Source organism: Alosa sapidissima, chromosome 2 (genome assembly GCF_018492685.1).
Source record: "Alosa sapidissima isolate fAloSap1 chromosome 2, fAloSap1.pri, whole genome shotgun sequence".
Classification (NCBI taxonomy): Eukaryota; Metazoa; Chordata; class Actinopteri; order Clupeiformes; family Clupeidae; genus Alosa; species Alosa sapidissima.
Window position 1 is genome coordinate 31,905,070 of NC_055958.1, and position 20,727 is coordinate 31,925,796.

At 42.7% G+C, this 20,727-nt stretch overlaps 1 protein-coding gene across 5 annotated transcripts in view; it reads right to left on the bottom strand.

Annotated features, from left to right (window-relative positions):
* The window catches only part of arhgef7a (Rho guanine nucleotide exchange factor (GEF) 7a), a 32,263-nt gene extending 12,086 nt beyond the window's left edge, over window positions 1-20,177 (bottom strand). For 3 of the 5 annotated variants that reach the window (XM_042078054.1, XM_042078030.1, XM_042078061.1), the window contains exons 1-8: window positions 19,760-20,176; window positions 18,174-18,257; window positions 6,056-6,140; window positions 5,624-5,757; window positions 4,357-4,552; window positions 3,659-3,747; window positions 799-893; window positions 15-110 (exon numbers count right to left, since the gene is read on the bottom strand). In XM_042078054.1, the coding sequence (XP_041933988.1) occupies window positions 15-110; window positions 799-893; window positions 3,659-3,747; window positions 4,357-4,552; window positions 5,624-5,757; window positions 6,056-6,140; window positions 18,174-18,257; window positions 19,760-19,924 (944 nt within the window). In that variant the 5' untranslated portion in view covers window positions 19,925-20,176. Of the gene's footprint in view, window positions 1-14; window positions 111-798; window positions 894-3,658; window positions 3,748-4,356; window positions 4,553-5,623; window positions 5,758-6,055; window positions 6,141-18,173; window positions 18,258-19,759 lie in introns of all 5 variants that reach the window. The other 2 variants (XM_042078038.1, XM_042078046.1) reach the window with 2 other exon arrangements.
* Between the last annotated feature and the right edge of the window lie 550 nt (window positions 20,178-20,727).

Here is a 20,727-nt window from a genome sequence, read left to right on the forward strand (position 1 = left end):
GGGGCAGGGGCTACCTGGTGATGTCCTCCAGGGACTGGACAAGAGTCTGCTGGAACGTGCTGATCTCCTCCAGATTCCCCAGGATGACGCTGATGTCTGAGCTACTGAGCCTGACCAGGAAGGGATGGAGAGAGAGAGAGAGAACGAAAGAGAGGAGAGAGAAGCGGACAAGTAAACAAAAGGATGAAAGTAGAATGTGGGGGAAACGGAAGAAAAATAGAAATGTGTGGGAGATGGAAAAAGGTCAGACCGACACACCATCACATATTGACTCATATGTCTGGTTTATGAGCAGAGTGAGAGGATGCAGATCTGAACAAAGACAAAGGTCTAATCACCCTCCCCACCACAAACACAGTTTGAACAGTGTGGCTGATAAACCCCCAGCGTGGCTGCTTAACAGGGCATGGTGTGAGGACAGTCAATGTTCTCAATTAGACAAACAGAGCAGAAGAAATAAAAAGAACACTCTACTCTTCCCTGAACAAAAACATGTCAACACTAGAGAGAGCAATAAGCAAGAAAACAAACAAAAACACCCCCTGCAAAGTTGTTTGTTGGCAAAGATAATCATCCCTGTTGACCTGGTAACTGGGTAAACGTTACTGTTACACACTGATGCATACTGCATCCTCCATACTGATAAAGCATATTGAGATCATGTGATGATGTCCCCAATCATGTGGAATGACGCATAAAACAGGGGGCCATGTGTCGAATCTGTTGGTCTTGATTTTTTTTTTTTAACATAACACAGGTGGAATGTCAAACTGCTGTTTCCATGACAACGAAACTCACTTGTCTGTGTTTTGGAGCGAGCGCAGGTAATTGGACAGAAGGTTCTGCAGGTCTTTGGAATATTCCGTCTCGGTCTCTAGAATGTTCTGAAGCACCTGGCAAGGCAGAGAGAAATTCTTGGTTTTATTCAATGAGCTTCCTCAAAGCAAATAAGACCCATTATATTATATTATATTATATTATATTATATAGCATCCCAGCACAGGCCGTCTGGTCACAATATTTCATTGCTCCAGACTAGGGGTGTAAAGGTGTTTATACCCAACCGTTTAGGCACAGGATGTTAGGTTCAATACAGATGTGTACCGAATGTACCAAATGCAGTCTTCCCACAAGTTCCCACACAAACATAGTGGTGGACCATATGTCAGTTTAGATAAGTATTGTGAAAAAACATGACACCTTTTCAAATGTTATTCCTGCTTATATGTGAAGAGCAATCAGTAATATTGTCAATGTTAGACTAGCAGTACTGTATCAAATTGTCATTTTTGTGTACCATTGCACCCTTAATCCAGTTCAGATTAACCAGGACATGGATGACATAGTGCACCATTGAAGACAAATACTTTTCCCAAAAACTACACACCCAGGCCACTCCTAACTCTGGCTTATGACCTCATGTCTCAGCAAGCTGCATTTTACTCACACTTAGACACAACACATCTAGCCTTACTTCTCCTCAACTTCTCACAGTGTCACCTCTTACTCATAAACACACACAAACAAACTCATTCATGCAAACACACACAAACACACACATACACTTCTCACCAGTCTCTGACCTCATCTTGCCATACCACCTTTTACTTACACAACATACACACACACACTCCTATTTACACACAAGCATGCATGCGCACACACGCACGTGCGCACACACACATGCACACACTTGTTACCCCAGCCTGTGACCTCACTTCTCCCCTACCCTATAATTACTCTTCTCATCCCCTCCCCCTTCATCCATCCATCATGCTGGCAACACTAGCCGAGCGCCTACAGGAGCATGACTCCCCTCAACACACACATCTCGCCTGCTCAAGCAGGCAGCTGAGGCGAGGGAACACACACACGCACAAATGCAGAACCAAGAGACACGCTTATAGAATCAAAACAAAAGGCAAGTCAGGTAAAGAAGTTAAGCACAGAAACCTGCTTGTTGAGCGAGTATTACAGGGACAAAGACAGCCTGTCAAACCAGGCCTGCGTTCGGGAGGAGATCCTCTCATTCCCTACACAGTGAACTCTGGTCTGTGGAAGGTACACCGCTACAACCCAGCTCCCTCAGCTACAACCCAGCTCCCTCAGCTACACCCCGGACCCTTTACAAGGGAAATATGCCGCCTCTGTTTGCAGCAACAAAAATAGCTCTCGACTCGCCTTAAAGCAACACCAAAGAGTTTTTTGTACCTTAAAATAATGTTTCCAAAATCGTTTCAGTGGTCCATCAACTCGTAACAGGGTGAACGGCACTTTCTGCATTCGCTTCGCGGCCCTCTATCGGCTATAACCGCACTATGTAAGTTTGCCGGATCGGCTAGCGGATCTGTAGTTCGATGGAATGAGACATGAGAAACTACAAATTTGACTTGCATCTGATGTCGCAATACATCGTACTTTCATAAAATAATGCAACATATTCTACCTTGTCTGTGGACATTGTTACTTGCAAAGCTGGTGCTTGATAAACAAATAGTGTGTGCAACAGAGGAAAAGTTATTTGGTGTTGCTTTAAAGATGCAATGCTGACGAAACTATGAACAAAACAGATTTCCGTGCATTCCTCAACATTGTATTTATCTTGATACTTTGAAGTGTTTTAAATATGCATTTTTTTACATTTTCTGTTGAAGCACGATAATGACAATTTAATGTGGCTGACAGCAAGTCTAGAGTACAACATTAATATTAATACAATGCTCAAGAATGCCACGAGACCACATCTTTCATTCATGCATTCAGCATCAAACCAAGAATAGCAAGTCTAGAGGCATTGTTGTTTGACAACTCAGAAAAATGCCATTTCACCATCTGCCATTACACCCTCTACAACAGCGGTTATCAAACTATGGTATGGGCACCACTGGTGTTGCGTGGACTCTCTCTACTCTTTAGGAGTTTCCAAGAGGTTCTACTCTTTTCATAAAGACTAAATAATCACTTCAAATTCAAATGATATCAAAATATATAATACAAAAAAAACTTAACCATGCAATCACTGAAGTTAAATTTAAATGAGTTCTTGTCTTTCTTTAAAAAAACAAAAAAAACAATGCAAAACAATATGTACAATGTAAGATATGTAGTTAAATGGGCCTACGCTACTGTATTTTGATGCCGGTCATAATGGTGGTACTTTGCGAGCCAATTGTTTAATGAGGTGGTACTCATTGTGAAACATTTGAAAACCACTGCTCTACAACAAACAGAGACCCTGTGCTTAGCATTATATACAGCTTTGAATGGGGCGTGGTCTAGGCACACTCAAAATAGAAGTCAAGCCCAAAGAGTCACTCCACAAGGCAGTGGCAGAGTATGTTTGCTTTCTGCCTGTTTGGTGTTTAAGAATAAACAAATCGATGTATTAACAGCTCACTCAGTAGTAGACTTTTCCGGTCACATCACGACTCTGGGATCAAATAAACAACAGCAGCTTACATTTATACAACAACAGATTCCATTTATATTGCACTTTATCTAGGTACCCAAAGTGCTTTACAGTGGAGGGGGAACTTAACATCAGCCACCACCTGCCCATAGCTCATCAGCAGAGCGAGCACCGACACACTCCTTTACACTGGCCTCCTCAGGGCTCTCCAGAGAGGCCCCATCATGCCATCATGGTGTTCTTGCTTACCAGGTTGTAGTAGGTCTTGCTGATGGCAGTGGTGTCAAACCCTTTTGGGGGGCTCTTCAGCGTACCAGACTTGGGGGACACGGGCTTCTCTGTTGGGAGAGCAGAGAGACAGCACAGGTTCACCACACGTTCATTAACCCAGAGTCACATCAATATGCCATTTAACACAAATACAGCATTTTAATTGTAGACCACAAGTCTACTTCAACCGTTCAAGACCCATTTTCTTTGCTCATCATCTTAATCTCATATCACTGTAACGATTTAATCTGCTATGGAGTTAAAACTCTTGGGCATTTTGGAATACCAGTAATCAAACTTCTGATTCAAACAATTCTGATTCAAACAGCTACCTCTCTCTCCAAAACATCCTAAGCATCAGCAGAAAGTATTCAGGCATCCAAATCCTTTGGATTCATCAGAGATACCCGAGGTAGCAGACACACTCTGCACCCCACCTCACTGACTCCCATCCAAGAGGCTTTCAAGAGGCAGCTCACTGGGAGAGGCTGTGGAGTAGACCTTACCTTACCTTCATCATCTACAGCTCTGAGGCCCATGCTCCAATTTCCCTTCTCCTAATCCCAATCTTACTTCCTCTCATTTCCTGTCTCTCTGTGCTGTCCTATCTAAACCCCTCTCCCCACAACAACAACAACAACAACACACAAAAAAAACAAGACTGGACTTCCTGTCACCTTTGATCTCGCGGACGTAGTTGCTGGGGAACCAGCCGGTCTTCCCGTTGAAGCTGCCCTCCCACCAGCCTCCCTCCTCAGTGCGGATGACATGGATGATGTCACCCTTGGAGAAGGACAGCTCGTCCTCATTGGTCTGCTGGAAGTTGAAGCGAGCCTTCACCACCAGCTGGGCATTACTGTTCTCAGTCATGTCCTACGGCACAGAGACAGAGAGAGAGGGAGAGGGAGAGGGAGAGGGAGAGGGAGAGAGAGAGAGAGAGAGGGAGGAGGGGAGACGAGAGAAAGCGAGACAGGGAGAATGAAGAGAATAGACAGACAGACAGATAGAGAATGGGAGAGAGAGAGAGGGAGAGTCAGGTGGAGAGTGAGAGACGGAATGATAAATAAAAAAGGGATATGGAGAGTCTACCAGACTCAAAACAGCTACAGTACTTAAAGAGTTTAGGATGGTACCAAACCTGTATCGGCTAGCTAAGGGATTAGGTAAAGCACAGGGACAGGAGCCAAGCAATGAAATGGGCAATATTCAGTGTACTGGGAAATGGCAAGTGCAGTTTTGCAGTTGACTGAGAAAGTCAGAGAGTTGTTCAGTGACTATTAGTGAAGCCCACAATTATGACTATGCCCCTATGAAAGGTGACAAGCACTGTCATGTGGTGTTGTTGTTTTTTTGGTATAACAATGCTCATTAGAGGATGTATCAGAGCTATTTTTACATGGCTCCTTAGACTCCACAACAAAAACAGCTTTGACAAGTGATTCTGGCTTGCCTGCTTGTGTTCTCAAACACAGCTCCATGTTGTCTGCTCACTTAGTCAACCAGCTTAATGTGATGGCTCCCCGAGCAGTGCCAACACCACCATATAACAAACTGACAATCTAAAAAGGTCAAGGGATTTACCATTTACCCAACGTCACATCTTTCTCTTTGAAATGCAATGTTCGTCTTAAGGTGGAGCCTGTAGTGGTTTTCGTCATCAACGATTTGAAATGCTACTGGAGTTGTAATGATGATGCTGCTGCAACACTGACAGTGCCATAAATAAGCAGTGTTCCCTAATGGTGTAGTGCACTTTAGAGGACAGCCGTCCCATTTATCAAAACAAAAACACACCACCTATGTATCAACATGCACACAAGACAGGAAGAACCTTCAACTATTTTCCATCACTCACTCCATCACAGGAAACATGATGTTCCAGCACAACAAACACTCTCTTTTCCTTTTAAACACATTTGCTGTGTGTGTGTGTGTGTTACTCACCAGGCTCCGGAACTGGTTGTGGAGAGACTTAGAGGATCGTGCCAGGGAGGATTGAGAGGACAGAGACTCAAAGGACTTGATCCGCGGTGTGGAGGAGAGGCGAGAGCCCACAGAGTCACCACCCACACTGATGTCTAGAGAGAGAGAGAGAGAGAGAGAGAGAGAGACATAAAAACAAATGAGTGACAGGCAATGGGGAAGTAAGGGAAACAAAGAGACATTTCAAAAACCAATCAGACAAAAATGGGAAGAACAGTTTATGACGGGTAAACAGAGCTGAAACAACATCAACACAATGCCTCACTGTCTGAATTTCTAGCACACACATGATGCACATGCTTGAAATGGTGACTGCATTTGCAGTATCTTTGGCATGCGTGCACACACACACACACACACACACACACACACACGAAAAGTGATTTTGTTTACCTGCAGTGACTTTGTTGAGAGCCACCAGAGTGCTGAGGACCTTGGTAACGTTCTGACCCTGCAGCAAATCACTGGGCTCAAAGGGCTAGAGGGGGGGGGAAGAGAAAAAGGTTAAAAAGCAGAGTTACACAATGTTTTCCTGCATGTCTGGGCATCCATTACATACAGCAGAGGAGTTGTCAGTTCAGTTTCCCTCAGCACATCCAGCAGAGAGGGGCACAAGCACATCCACAAACAGCATCAAACCACACGACTCTACACCAACCACATAAAACACACACACGCATCAACCCATCACTAGGACATGACCAATAGGGTGGTCCTTATTTTTCAACTTTTAAAAGTTCATGCGCTCACCCCACAAATATGTTTGAATAAATAAAAAAAACAATTTGGGCAAATTTTTATCAATATTAATCAATATTTAGAGGTTGCTCAAGACCTTTGAAGTTTTAACACATATTGTGCAATGTGCATATATTTAGAGGTTGCTCAACACCTTTGAAGTTTTAACACATATTGTGCAATGTGCATATATATTTTTCGCGTATTATATGATACATTGTGCTAGCATGTATAATTGTTTAATAATATATGCTTATGACAGCAATGGACTTATTTGACCATGCAGTCAATGACAATGTGTATTGATTATTGGTGACCACATGTGGTGGTTTTACCTACATCACCTAATGAATCTTAAAATGGGAATTCCATATTGTCCATGCAAATTTACAATGATGATTTGCTGATCTCATCTGCTGATTCCGGTATTTCCCAATAATATGTTGTTGTGAGCAATTTTCATAGCAACTCCTGTTTTAGTTGTGATATGTCTTTCAAAGCAAGAACACTTCAATGTGAATGAAGCACAGTAGACAATATACACTGAGACAATGGCTGAAGCAACACGAAGCAAGTCCGCTATATGGTTACTCGGATCAGAAGAGAATGAAATAACTGGAACAAAGTTACCCTCCAAGAAGCAGGTTTCATGCGTGTTGTAATATCAATTTCAATTTAATTTCACTTATAGAGCGGCAAAACATTACTCATGTGTCATGACGCTTTACAGAGTGTTAAACATTTAAAGAGAGCCCATGAGTAACAGGGACGAGGAAAAACTCCCTAGAATTGAAGATACATATAGGAAGAAACCTCGAGCAGATCCACGACTCAAGGGCCAAACCCAAGGGTATCACATAAAACATTGAAAAAAAACGTCATGAAAGTGCAACCGCGGTGATAAAAGAAGGGTATTCTTGGTATTCTAGGACAAGGCTAGGATTCCCGTTCGTCCCCAACATCATGCCATAAAACAACTGGAAACACTTGAGGACAAATGGCAGAAGCCAAGAAAAATGCCAAGAGAACTTCCAAGACTCAGCAGTCCAATGTAGAGGCCTTTGTAGACCATTTAGGAGACCTGTTTGATATTGCATTTCAGGATGCACTCATTCATCTCAAGAATCCATAAAATAGAGACTTTCCTCTGGCCCAGAGTGAAAATGGACGTCTCAGGTGTACAACTGTACAATATGATGATACTATACTATAGTGGAGTTCAACATTGTCATTACGTCATACAAGCATGACAAGTGATTTTGGTTTGTTTGTTTCTTTCTTTCTATGATTTTGATGTTGTATGTTGTTTACCACACTACCACAGTGCCTGTGTTATTAAACATAATATTGCATTTTATTTTATTTTTGTGTTCTTAAAATGTTCTGCAAAAATTAGCGATTCTGGAAATATAAAAGGCCTTGAGCAACCTCTAGATATTGTGGGAACAATTCAAAATTTTGCACAGTGTGTTTTTATTGATATCCTAACACATTTAGGGGGTGAGAGTTAAACATTTCCCAAAATTTTTTTTTTACCCCATATAAGGACCACCCTAATGACCAAACACACACCAACGCACAGTGACTTTTCCACAGTGCTGCTGCAATACCCTGTAAGGCTTGTGTGTGTGTGTGTGTGTGTGGAGCAGAGCTGGCATTCTGTGTGATGTTTTACAGTGCACCACATTGGTATTGGCACACTGCCTGTATGCCTTTTCAGTTCAACAGTGGTAGTGGAGGAGAGAGAGAGAGAGAGAGAGAGAGAGAGAGAGAGAGAGAGAGAGAGAGAGAGAGAGAGAGAGAGAGAGAGAGAGAGACAGAGACAGAGACAGAGAGACAGAGAGAGACAGAGAGTCTCCATGCCAAATCCTCATTTTCCACAGTAAATCCCCACTAACCATGCTAAATCCCCACCGCACTTGTAAAGCAATCTACGTCATCTCATTTCTACATGTGTTGCCTTGGTCAAGAGAAGGTAGTTTATTTGTAGTTTATGCCTTTTATGCATTTTTTCTGTATGGATATGGATGGCGACTGAGTTATGCATGTATGGATGTAGATCTGGACGTGGTGGCGACTGAGTTACGTGTGTGTGGACGTGGATGTGGATGTGGTTGGGATAGAGTTACGCGTGTTGGTGAGTGATCGGGTGGCTTTGCCCTGCACTGTGGCGATGGCAGCAGTGGTCCTGAGCCAGCTAGGAGCCAGGGACCAGGGACTATGAGATATGGGTTTCCCTTTACTTTCCGCTCTGATTACAGATATGCCCCCAGAGAATGGGGGGGGGGGGGGGGGGGGGGTTGTATGAGTGTGTGTGTGTGTGTGTGTGTGTGTGTGTGTGTGTGTCTGTTGTGCTATATCAGTGTCTTTTTGTGACTGTGTCAAAATGAGTCTGTGTGTCTGTGTGTGTGTACGTGACAGTACTGCCCCAGTTGCGCAAGAATAGCCAGCCAGGTTCATTTCCAGCTGAGGCTCCAGACCCAGTCACGTTGGTGGAGATAACAACGGCATTTCATCAGAAACCTGACACACACGCAATTCATTTGCCCCCCTGGCACAATGACTGTTATAAAGCCCTAAAAAGCCAAGGGATGAGTGTAAAAACAAGCCCCCTCATCCAGCTAGTCCTAAAAATCACACTAATAGTACAACTAACACGACAGCCTCAGGACCTGGCCACCCTTTCTCAAACAATTGGGCCTAATCAAATTATAAATGCAGAAAAACAAAATTACTTATCATATTGGACTGAAAAGACAAAATAAACTTCAATGTTATTTGGCCCTAAACAGAGAGTACACTGTGGCAGACTACCTATTCACAGTCACTGATACCAGACAGAGAAAAACCTTGACCAGGTACAGACTAAGCAATCACAGTCTAGCTATCGAGAGAAGACTGTGCATCAACTGCAACCAAGGTGCCATAGAAACAGAGCTTCACTTTTTGGCTAAATGCTGCTAATGAAAAGAAATATGAGATCAATTCTTTCCTAAATTCAGAGAAATGCTTCCAGACCTTCAAAACTTTAAGGATCCAAGTCTAAGAATATTATTAGGAGAGGAACAAAAGAGCGCAAGAGTCGCAGCAAGATATGTAGATGCTTGCCATAAACAAAGGGAGTCACACAAAAAGTCAAACACATACACACACACACACACACACACACACACACACACACAAACGCACACATTGCCACACACACACACGCACACTTACATGCATTCCCATCCACACCATCACATACACACACACTGCCGTTGCAGTAATGTATGATGCATGATGTTTTGTTTTCTTTCTTTACACACTACTATGTACATGTATGCTTTGGCAATACAAATTGTATTTTTTGTCATGCCAATAAAGCTCAATTGAATTGAATTGAATTGACTGGGAACAACCAGACCTAGGATGACTGAGCATGTGTGTGTCATATTTCAGACAATATTTCTTTGTTTCTATAACTTCATTACCCTGGGAATCCAGAGTTCTCGCGGAAGCATTTGCTCAGCGAGAGACTCTGGCAACGAGTAATGATGCGCGTAACTTTTGCCCCTTGCATCGCGGGGAACCAATCACATCTGTGTATCTGATATAGGCGGGCCAGAGGTAAGCTAAACAGATGACAGACGTAGTGTTATCCAATTGTGTCGAAGTCCGGAATCAGTCAGTTAACATTGATCGTATAGTGTTATCCAATTGCGTGCAGAGAGGTTTTCAAATGCGTGCTTGGTGCCGCTCCTCGAGTTGGGCCATTACGTTATTCGTGGCCAGACCCTTAATCTTTCATATTGGGTCTGGTCCTCCAGGCTATAACTTTATTGAATTCAACATAGAATTTAAGAACCTTGAATTGTTGCGGAACGGAATGTTATGTTAGAATGTTCAAAAACGCACGCCTTTAAGGTTGTTAAAAAACCTCTACTGTAAGGTCATGTGTGATAGCATCATGTATTGATATTTAACACTTTATAATTAGCATGCACACATTTGCAAACATGCAATTGAAGCCCTTCTGCAAGGCACAAAAACACATTCAGTAAAGAATACTTGTGAGGAGAAACTGGCTGTAACTAACATCCTGAAGCCTAATTAGAAATGAATGACTAGCCTTGAGTGCTGTAAAGTAGCAATTTGCACAAACAACACTGCTACTGCTGCAGCAGTTAGATTATACAACAAAATCGAAATGCTATCGTCAATGCTGCCAATGACTAACCTTTCTATTGGCCTCTGTTCAAGAGCAATAGATTACGGGCCTCTGCGGACAGGCTACCCTATACCATACTACAATCAGACTATATGATACTACACTGCTAGTATACTATACAACTAATATACTATACTGAGATACTATAGCACAATATTATTCTTACCCCTTTTTACTGCATTCATTCAAAATACAAATCAAGTATGAAGTGCTACTGACTTCATGTACCAGAGCAATGCATGATGGGCCTCTGCAGTCTTGTTTATATAACTTCTCTGCACTGAATTTAGTTGACCGGCTTTAATATTAATGACTGGTAAAAAATATGAGACTAGCAAAAATACATGACTATGCTATGGTGCAAAAAGTGCCTCTTGATCTGGCCAGTATTCATCTGTATCATCACAACTCACGTTCACAGAGAGTGTGTTCATCATATGGAAGACAAACACACAGCCTTCACAACTGAACTGAACCATGAGGTCCCGGGTGATTCTCACCTCTCAAAGTGTAAAAGTGACTCACACTCCAAACTCAAACACACACAATTAAAAAAATAAATGACTGCACTCCCACTCTATCCACAAGCCAAGGCCTGTTTTTGTTCCCCAAATTCCATCCTGATCAGTTTCTCTACATCTGTCAGACGCGGTGAGGAATCACTAAGATAAGCAGGAACTAAGCTCAGCTGTCCACTGCCTCATGCGTAAATAAAAAAACGAGTCCAGACACAAAAGCCACAATTTCACCACAAGAAAATCAATGAGCCTTTTAAAAGAAGATTCCTACTAAATGACACACATGAGTTATTAAATGTATACACAAAGAGTCAATATAGATAAATCTCCATAGAGGACTGAATGCACAAGTTCATCATTGAAGTATGTGAAACAGTGAGCACAGCACAGGAAAGGGGACAGGACTCATCACCCAAAGACTGGGAGGGGTCATGCACAGAAGCGAGCAAGCTAGCGAAGCGGTCATATAAGTGATTGTCATAGTTTTTTTTTTTTTCCGTCATATACTTCCTGAATTTTTGGTCAACGATACCCGGGACACCGAAACACCGAGGCACATGAAATTTGGTGGGTATGTAGCCCCACTAGACTTTTACGAAGAATTTCGTTTGGTCCCTGGGGGCCAAACCCCGCCACCACGCTGGGCCCCCTGAAACCCAAAAAATGCAGTTCAGGTAGGATTAAAGGAAAACCAAATATTTATCATCATTTGGCTGCATTTCCAGTATTGGTGTTACGTATATATAGTTGTTTGTCCACCAGATGGCACATCGTTGTGAGACAAACGACTGAGACGTAATTTTGTTGGAAGTTAAAAAAAGTCTAAAGTGGGTTTAGACTTGCAACTCACCGAGTGGTTAGTGGTGTTCGTTGATGTTCCAAAACAAGTAGCGTAGCGAAATACAGTTTCTGTCGTGTTTAATTGGCATTTTGTAAAATCCCATTGATTTCTGTTGGAAGACTCATTGCACGTTGATATTACTGCGCCACCGTCTATGCTTCAGGCTCAAATATTGAGCGGAAGTTTATAGACAGTTGTGAGGTGCCTGAAAAAATAGTTCCACAATAGCAAATAATATTTGATTTTAATAATCAACGAACACCACTAACCACTCGGTGAGTTGCACAGTTTTGAAAACTAATGTTAAGGGTTGTTTTAGGACATGTTTGAGCATGCCTGTAGGCAGCCACTCTGACTAGTCAAAGGCAATTCAAAACGAGTCAGAAAAGTCGAGACCAATCGTCAACATTTCGGTGTCGACCACTCATTTATCACTCACCAGTTCATTCAAAACAAACCAGAAAAGGGACTTAAAGTGCTAAATACCGGAATTTTCCTTTAACAGTCACGGTTTTGTCATAACTCCCTCTATGCATTTTTGCATTTAGAATAGCTCTGAAACCGGGGGGCGAACACGTCGCAGAGGGGGCGCCAGTGCATGGATATTTCAATCGCAAAATGAAACAATATTTCTATCGGGCGCCCATGGTGAACCCAGCCTGATCTGCCAGTGATTTCTTTTCCGATTTCTTAAAAGATTGAGCTTGGTCTGGCGAAAGCCAGACTTACCATAGACCTCACAGTTGCAAAATGCAAGGGAACATGAATCAGCCTATATTTGCACGAACAATAACGGACAGCAGCTCTTCAACTTGGCCCGTTAAAATGTGTATGAACAGTCTAGCGACGCATTTCATGAAGGCCCTTTTGGACATGTCAGTTATTTGCACCACTGGGTATTGACACCACTGCATTGACAATAAAGCTGAATATCATATGAACTAGATCAGTGGTTCTCAACTTTTTTTCAGTGATATACCCCCTGAAATATTTTTTCAGCCAAGTACCCCCTAACCAGCGCAAAGCATTTTTAGTTGAGAAAAAATACTTAAAACAGAGCACTGTGCCATCAGTGTCTAATTTATTAAACTTTGGAACTAATAAACACATACAACGTATATTTTCCTGAAATATTTATTAAATAATTGTTTTTTAAGTATTTTTGCATGGATTCTACTTTTTAAATATATGTATATTTTAACCCTTAGTACCCTAAGCTGTTTTTAGGGCATTTTCACTACATTTATTTATACATTTATTAGGATTTATTCTGGTCATTGTAAGTGCCACACACACATATTATATATTGTTTTTTTTCCTGGCTAAATCTAGGCTATCCAGATCTGCTATCATTTCATGTATTAGTACTAACATTGACTTTATTTTGATTTTTAAAGAATTAAAATATAAAAAGCGTATTATAAAAAATATTATATTTTGACATGTATCTCACCACAGCAAGCTCATAGCTCTACATGCATTTAATGTGTGTATAGGGCAGACTGTCCTGAATCTGGCAACATCATTGCCATGGTGGAGGGATTCTCTGGGGATGAGCAATTTACAGATGTGGTGTGCGCCTTACAGAAATAAATGCCATTTTTTTTATTTAGTGATTAAAAATGACCTTTCTGCGCTCCATATCTGTAACACGAACTGATCTGACCTGACCTGACCCAAGTTTATGTGTTAGCGTGTGCCTGTCTGCACTCATGACTCCTTGAATTGGATGCCATGCAGGAATTTACTAGGATCTCAAAACCGGATTATGAACATTCTTTGCCATAAAGAAACACACAATAGCGTTGGATTATAAACATGCTTTGCCACAAAAACAGACAAAAACGTGAGATAAATCGAGCTATATATGAAGTTATAATTTGTCACTTCGTCTGTTTTATAACCCAGAAGGATATACTTGGTATCAAATGATAGCTCTGTGTCTCCTCTTTTATCTGACATGCGTGGCATATCTATCCGATCACAGTTCCGCGAGTAATTCAAACGAGAGTAATGGGTTTGCAGTTGGTTTTTGTACATGACGTTATTATTTTGCAGTCACTTCGTCTGTTTTTATAAGCCAGAAGGATCGACATACTTGCTATCTATGCGTTCACGGGTTCGCGAGTAATTCAAACGAGAGTATGGGTGCGCAGGTGAACGCAGAAAAGTATACTGTAAATATGATGCAATTTGATTTAATTTCATGATTTTTTTTAATCTTCATACTTTAACGTCGACAAATGCGTGGTCTCGTTGGAAAGCCCCTCTTTTGCTCTGTCATGTAATCAAGGCTTCATCTCGCTGCTATGAACAGCGGAGCAATGTAACAGAGAAGAAAGGATGTGTTTTTTGACGCACTTTGCGTCAATCGGCTTCTAAGGGTTAAAATCTCATGTACCCACAGGGTACGCGTACCCCCATTTGAGAACCACTGAACTAGATGACTAAACTTTTGCATATGTAGAAAAAGAAACATTCACAAAAATCCATGACATGACCTCTCTTCTTGATAGCTGTTGAAAACTGCATGGAACTGACAGGGATTGTTTTGTTTAATAATAAATAAATATATACATTATACTGCTATAATACTACCTTCTGCTTTTCCCAAATACAATGCAGCCTACAGGTGTACCTTTCATCAGACCAGTTGCGATGATGGACTGTGATGAACTGCCCTACTTGTGATTGTTTAGAGATTTTAAAGGTTTTATAACAATGCTACAAATTTTTTGGCAAGTGCTACAAATCTATTCACCTTTGCAGCGCCAGTAGGCTACTTTCTGTGCGGCCAGCAAACACACATGCCAAACAAGCATACACAAAAGTTTCAAGAGTGGGGGATGGAGTAGAAGATGGAGACAAATTGATTAATGTGATTTATTTTCGCGGAATGGATGTACAGGACTCAGCGGCGGTCATATTTTGTACCGCTATGTGGTACATCTAGTCATCTGCATCATAACAGAACACTAGGACTAGAAGGCGTCGTCTGCACCCAAACACTAGGAGGGGTCATCTGCACCCAAACACTAGCATAGGAGGGGTCATCCATAACTAGAACAATAGGACTAGGAGGTCATCTACACCAGACCTGACTGCACTGTAATCACACTAGAGACGTCATGGCCGTCATGCTAAAACAGCCAAGTGGGAGCCCTCAAGGCCACCGATCCGAACCGCACAAAGGGAAGCTTGTCTGGGCACCCCCCAGCTGGGGCCTGAGTACTGCCAGCCCAGCCCTGCCCAGCCCGGTGCACTGCAGCACACACCAGCTCTCTATAGAGAGACTGAGGAGAGGAGGAGGAAGGAAGGAGAGAGAGAGTGAGAGGGAGAGGGAGAAGAAAGACAGAGTCAGACAGAGATAGTGCAAGCGGCTCAGATGAAGACAGACAGAGAAATAGAGACACAAATATAGAGACGAAGATATACAGAGGCACAGAGAGAGAGAGAGGCACAGCCTGAGGTGCTGCAGGAATGAGACGGTTGAGAGATATTTCTGAACTCTAGATCCTATATCTGAATCAGACTCAGCTGGAAGACATGGGGGTCTTGTCTGAAAACCCAAACAAGACTAGGGAAGTGGGGATGCAAAGCCTGACCCCCTCAAGCACACTCCAACACACCCCAACAATCCACACTTATCACAAACCATCAGACAACACTTCCTTATTGTTTGACAGCAAATTCCACAGCCTGAGCAGATCCTACTAAGCAAAAGCAGGTGGTGTGTTTGCATTTGTCTGTCTGTGTGTGTGTGTGTGTGTGTGTGTGTGTGTGTGGTGGGGGGCTATCCACCATCTCTGCTTATCTGAGAGGCTGAAGAATGTGGTGCTGGGTCTGCTTTAAGATCACCACATGGGCCCCAGTTAAGGCCACATAGCTCCGAAGGACAGCATGGTTAGAGGGGCCAATGCCCACTGACCTGAATGGGAGTATATGACCAATCCCTCAGCACTGACGGTGCAATCCAGTAGGACAGAAGCAAGACAGTAGCAAGAGGAGGACTAGGGGACAGATCAGGGCCTGAGCATGCATGGCTGTCGGATCAGAACCAAGTACCAAGACCCAGGTACACACAAGAGTCAGCTGCTAACTTAGTAGTCTTGCACCTTGACTGGCGAGAGTTTGGAGGCAGCCAGTGTAACCTGCGTTGTGTCGACCGCGTGACTCAGCCCTGCACTAGCCTGGACTCCAACTCGCAAAATGCAGCACCTCGGATTGGTAGTCAAGCGGCCGCTAGCCCTCTCAATAGCACGACTCTTCAGCTGTCAGGAGGGAGATTTACACAACGCACATACTGCACTGCTACCTACTGTTGCTGGGGGCTATCTACTGCCTACTGTTACACCAGGTTAATGCAAGGAAGCCCTTCACAATACAAGAATTACATTGTAAGATTAACGAATCTCATAATGTTGCATATGTGTGCTGCGACTCTGTTGTCTATGTTTCCTGCCGAAGGTTAAATCTAATGAAGCAATTTGGCCTATGGAGGCAAGCGAGGCACACTAACATCTAAACACCAAATTACCTGATTGAATTCCCAGGGGCCCTCAGGCTCCGAGTACATATAATACACAGAAGCGCTGAATCACCCTGTCCCTATTAAACCATAAAAAGCCTGGCGGGACACCTCCTAATTGCTGTTGATAGCACCTAATTTGATATTTTGGGACTGAAATATAAACGAGAGAGAGAGAGAGAGAGAGAGAGAGAGGGAGGAAGATAAAGGGAAAGAGGCTGGATCACGAGGTGATAGATGTATCCAACTCCTCCACTTTCAAGATCCTCAAAGATGTGAGGAAAATGTATGTTTTCTCCATGAGAAAAATAAATTATCTCTTGTTTAACCTCTCCTCAAGGAGAAATTACAATTATATTACCTAAAAAAAAAACAATTGACAGTCCAACACAGACAAGACGCTGATAAGACCAGGGCAGAAGAGAGGCAGATTTCAGTGGTAGTAAAGTGGTAGTAAAATAACAATCTAAATAGCCTTCGTAACAGAACTGTGCAAGAGGACCCCGGTGCTCTGACACTATATGAAGCGGCATCCATCTGGGTTTGGGGCCCACCCCACTCTGTGCTACAGGGACCCCAAACAAACATTAAACCACCAGGCCCATCTGCCACATAATGAATGCGCATAATGCACGGCTGCCTGGCCCTTTGTGCCTCACCTTCAACATACAGACCATTTCCTTATGGCTGCTGGGCTATCCTTCATATCAAGACTATGACTAGTGTTTTGTCATATCTGGCTCCAATGTGACTCACTTCCGAGTAAAAAGGCTGGTCTTGAAGGGACAAGTTTTGGTTTAACAACAAACTTACTTGCTAAGCTTACAAAAGGTTAGTAAGGTTAAGCTACAAAAATAATATTCTTCAAAAAAACTACTATTTCTAGCTCATATATCTAATCCCAAGATAAAAGAAGTGTTTAGAATTCTGAATATGCAATTATAACTTGGAATGCACTTTAGGTTAGTTCATATAGATGGAGTGAGACAGTGTGTGTTTGTCAACAAACATACAAATAGTTGTGTTGCCTTGAGTGTAATTTGGTGACTCAAATGCAAGAGTAAAAAAAATCCTCAGCCCAACCGTTTGACGATCACCTTCTCTGACATTTTCAGCAAAGCAGATCCAGGGTAAATGAAGCGATAATCTTTGCTTGCGGCCAAAGTAATGACTAGTTACTGTGCCTAGGCTTTGGAAGAGGCCAGTGGGAAGAAGACACTACAAGGCCACGCGCAAATACACAGAAGAGGGCTTTAGGATAAAGTATTCTCCTCGGCAACATATAGAATACGACCGACCGTAATAACAGAATTCAAAGGCAACCTAATTGCTACACAATGTTACAATGTGTTCTTAATTGTTGCAACTGTTGAGGCAAATATATATCGATGTCTCGATGGTGTTAGTTTTAAAGGCTGGCTGATCATTGGCAAAACAGGGCTTTCTTTCAGATAGCTGCATGAGACTGCACTCGGACCAATTCAGCCTCCCACGGGCAGTCTTCATCCCATGTCCCCTTTGTTGATTGTTTGCTTGCTATCCAGCATTACCAGTATAGTCCGAACTGCTCTACCCCCAAAAGAAACAAGCTGCTGGATAACATACGTATCACACAGACGGAATGTGTCAAACCAGTTTGCTTAAACACACACATGTATACATATATAATAACTTACCTCGACCCGAAACGTGGTGCAGCCTTTGAGAAACTCCTTGATGTTGTTCAAGCACTCGTTGTCGTTCTTAGGTTCCTGGTAAATCTAGATTTTAAGGAAAACAGCAAATTTTCAGCAAAATTCCAAGTTAGACGCGGGTGTGCTTTATTCCTAACCTCGATAACCATTCAACAAATAAGAGGACGCGAGCCGAGTAGACTTGGACGTAGCGTCCCTCGCCTTTCCAACATCTCTTGCACTCAAACAGTCCCTCGAACAAATCCCGTCTTAGGGAAGTGAGAGGTAGAGGAGGGGAAATGACGTTTTCGAAAAGGACACCACAGAATGGCACTGCGTTACTAAGTAGACACTGGAAAGGCGGGATAGATGAATCCTTATTTATACAATCTGAACTCTGCAGTGGTGGAGAGAGGACTACTTAAAATACTGAAGAGAAGTAGAAAATCTGAATCTGTGAAAGATCACATTTTCTGCATAGCCTACTTCTGTCTAAATGTATTATGGACTGTGCAGTAGCCCAATATGGGTTGGAGTTGATTTATTCGATTCTGTTTAGTCTGTCAAAATATACACAACCATCTTTTATCAGTTGCACAGTTCTTCGTGATTTGTGTCAAATGTTGGCCAAACTTGACTGTCTTATTTGCAGCCTGTGGTGCTAAATGTCTGGATGTCATTTCACAATCACATGTGCTATGCTCCCATTTGTCCTTGGCCAAAATAACAACTATTTGTTCAGATATCCTTTGGGGTAGCCTGTTGGCCAGTTGGTATTATACTATCAAACTTGACTATGACTGTGAGACCAACTGTGTGCACAATTGTAGGGGCAAACAATGTTGTGTCATGTAGCCTAGTGTAGTGTAGTCGAAGAAACCGACCCGACCCCTAAAAAACTCTGCCCTGTTTCTTTAAATGTGGAAAGGGTCCTTTGTGCTGTCTTTTCGCAGTCAATGGCGGCCCACGCTTGTAGCCTATGTGAAATGAATCTGTAGCATCCGTTAATCTGTATCATATGTAGGTTACATTCATGCAAACCACTCCGAAAACCCGTGTAATGCGATTTGCAAGGGATTCGCCCCTGGCAGTCAGGTTACGCTATGTCGAAATAGATAGGCTCGCAAATAATTGTCTATATGGAATATAATCGTGGACTACACGACAACACGCTAAAATCAATGTCACGATAATGTCATGATATATGAGACTTCCCCCTATAAGCCTGTTTGTCTGTTGGCTACAACAATTATCCTTTCTGTGGCTTCCCGCAACAGACCAATATTTACGCGCGGCTCTGAAAAAGACTCGCGCTCAACACCTTGGCGCATATTGGGCTAGCCATAATGCGGGGTAATGTGTTGACTGTGTGTGCTGCTGTCTTCTGTTGTTTATATCGGATAATAACCAATGTGGTTGTGACCTACAAAAATATCTAGGCTATTTCATGAGCCAGTGGACTGAGAGAGACAGGATATTCAGGCATTATGCCGCGGACACAGAAAGCGGCTGTTTGGATAAACACACATACACACACATACAGAATGAGCGGGGCTATGCGGCAGGATGAGCCGAAATCATGTCCTTACTTTCTCTGTAGTGCCTGGACGCAGTCGCTCCAGCAGCCTGCATAAAACCACCCCATCTTTTAACGATGTCTGCAAAAAACCTTCGGGGTCCGAAATGGTCTTTTTCGGCGATTCCAGCACGCCGAGGGTGATGAGCCATGTCACCGTCTGTTCAGCCGGATTCATGGCCACATTGACGACGAAGCCTCAACCAGCGGTGCGTCGCTAATAAAAAAAAATCCTACCTCTAATGAAAATCAGCCGTTCGTCAAAATAAAAACCATATCCTCGTTAGGTAAGCTATGTACAGGGCGCAAAGGCAAATAAACACTCCCTAGCTTTCTATGGAGGCAGATGACGCCTCTTTCCTAGTAATGAGCCAGCCAGGGTCTATTCTCCTCCGATTTTTTTCTAGCCCACTGGCAAGCTGTCAAACGCCTTCCCCTGAAACATAACAACCTGCAGCAGCCGCCACTCCACATCTTCCGGCAGATGACATCACAGGCTCAGACAGGTCCATTTGTCTGTCCGGCCAGAGTGAACCTCAGAAACTATTTTGCATGCTACATTGATACAACCTACATAAGTTTTTGCATGATATACGGAGCCTGCCACTGGAAGGGAGAGTTTTGAATAGGGGGTGAACAGTGACATCCATAATGCGGTCAATCAGTAGGCCTATGTTAATTTAGGATAACATCTCTCAAAGAACATGTCTATGTGTAAAGCTTGTATGGTTGTAGTCCATAGGCCGAGCCCCAGGTTCACATACCCCAAAACTGTTTGTTTCTAAATAACATTCCAACATCATTAGTTATTTATAGTAATTGGTCTAACCTCTGTGCTATGCTTAAACCCGTGATTTATATTAGCTGCTCCTCATCCCAATTTTGTTTATTTATTCATTAATTCATTTGCTTGTTTAGCGGGAGGGTTTTCATCATTTCAACATTGGATATTCTGCCACACATTTCACATTCAAATTCAGC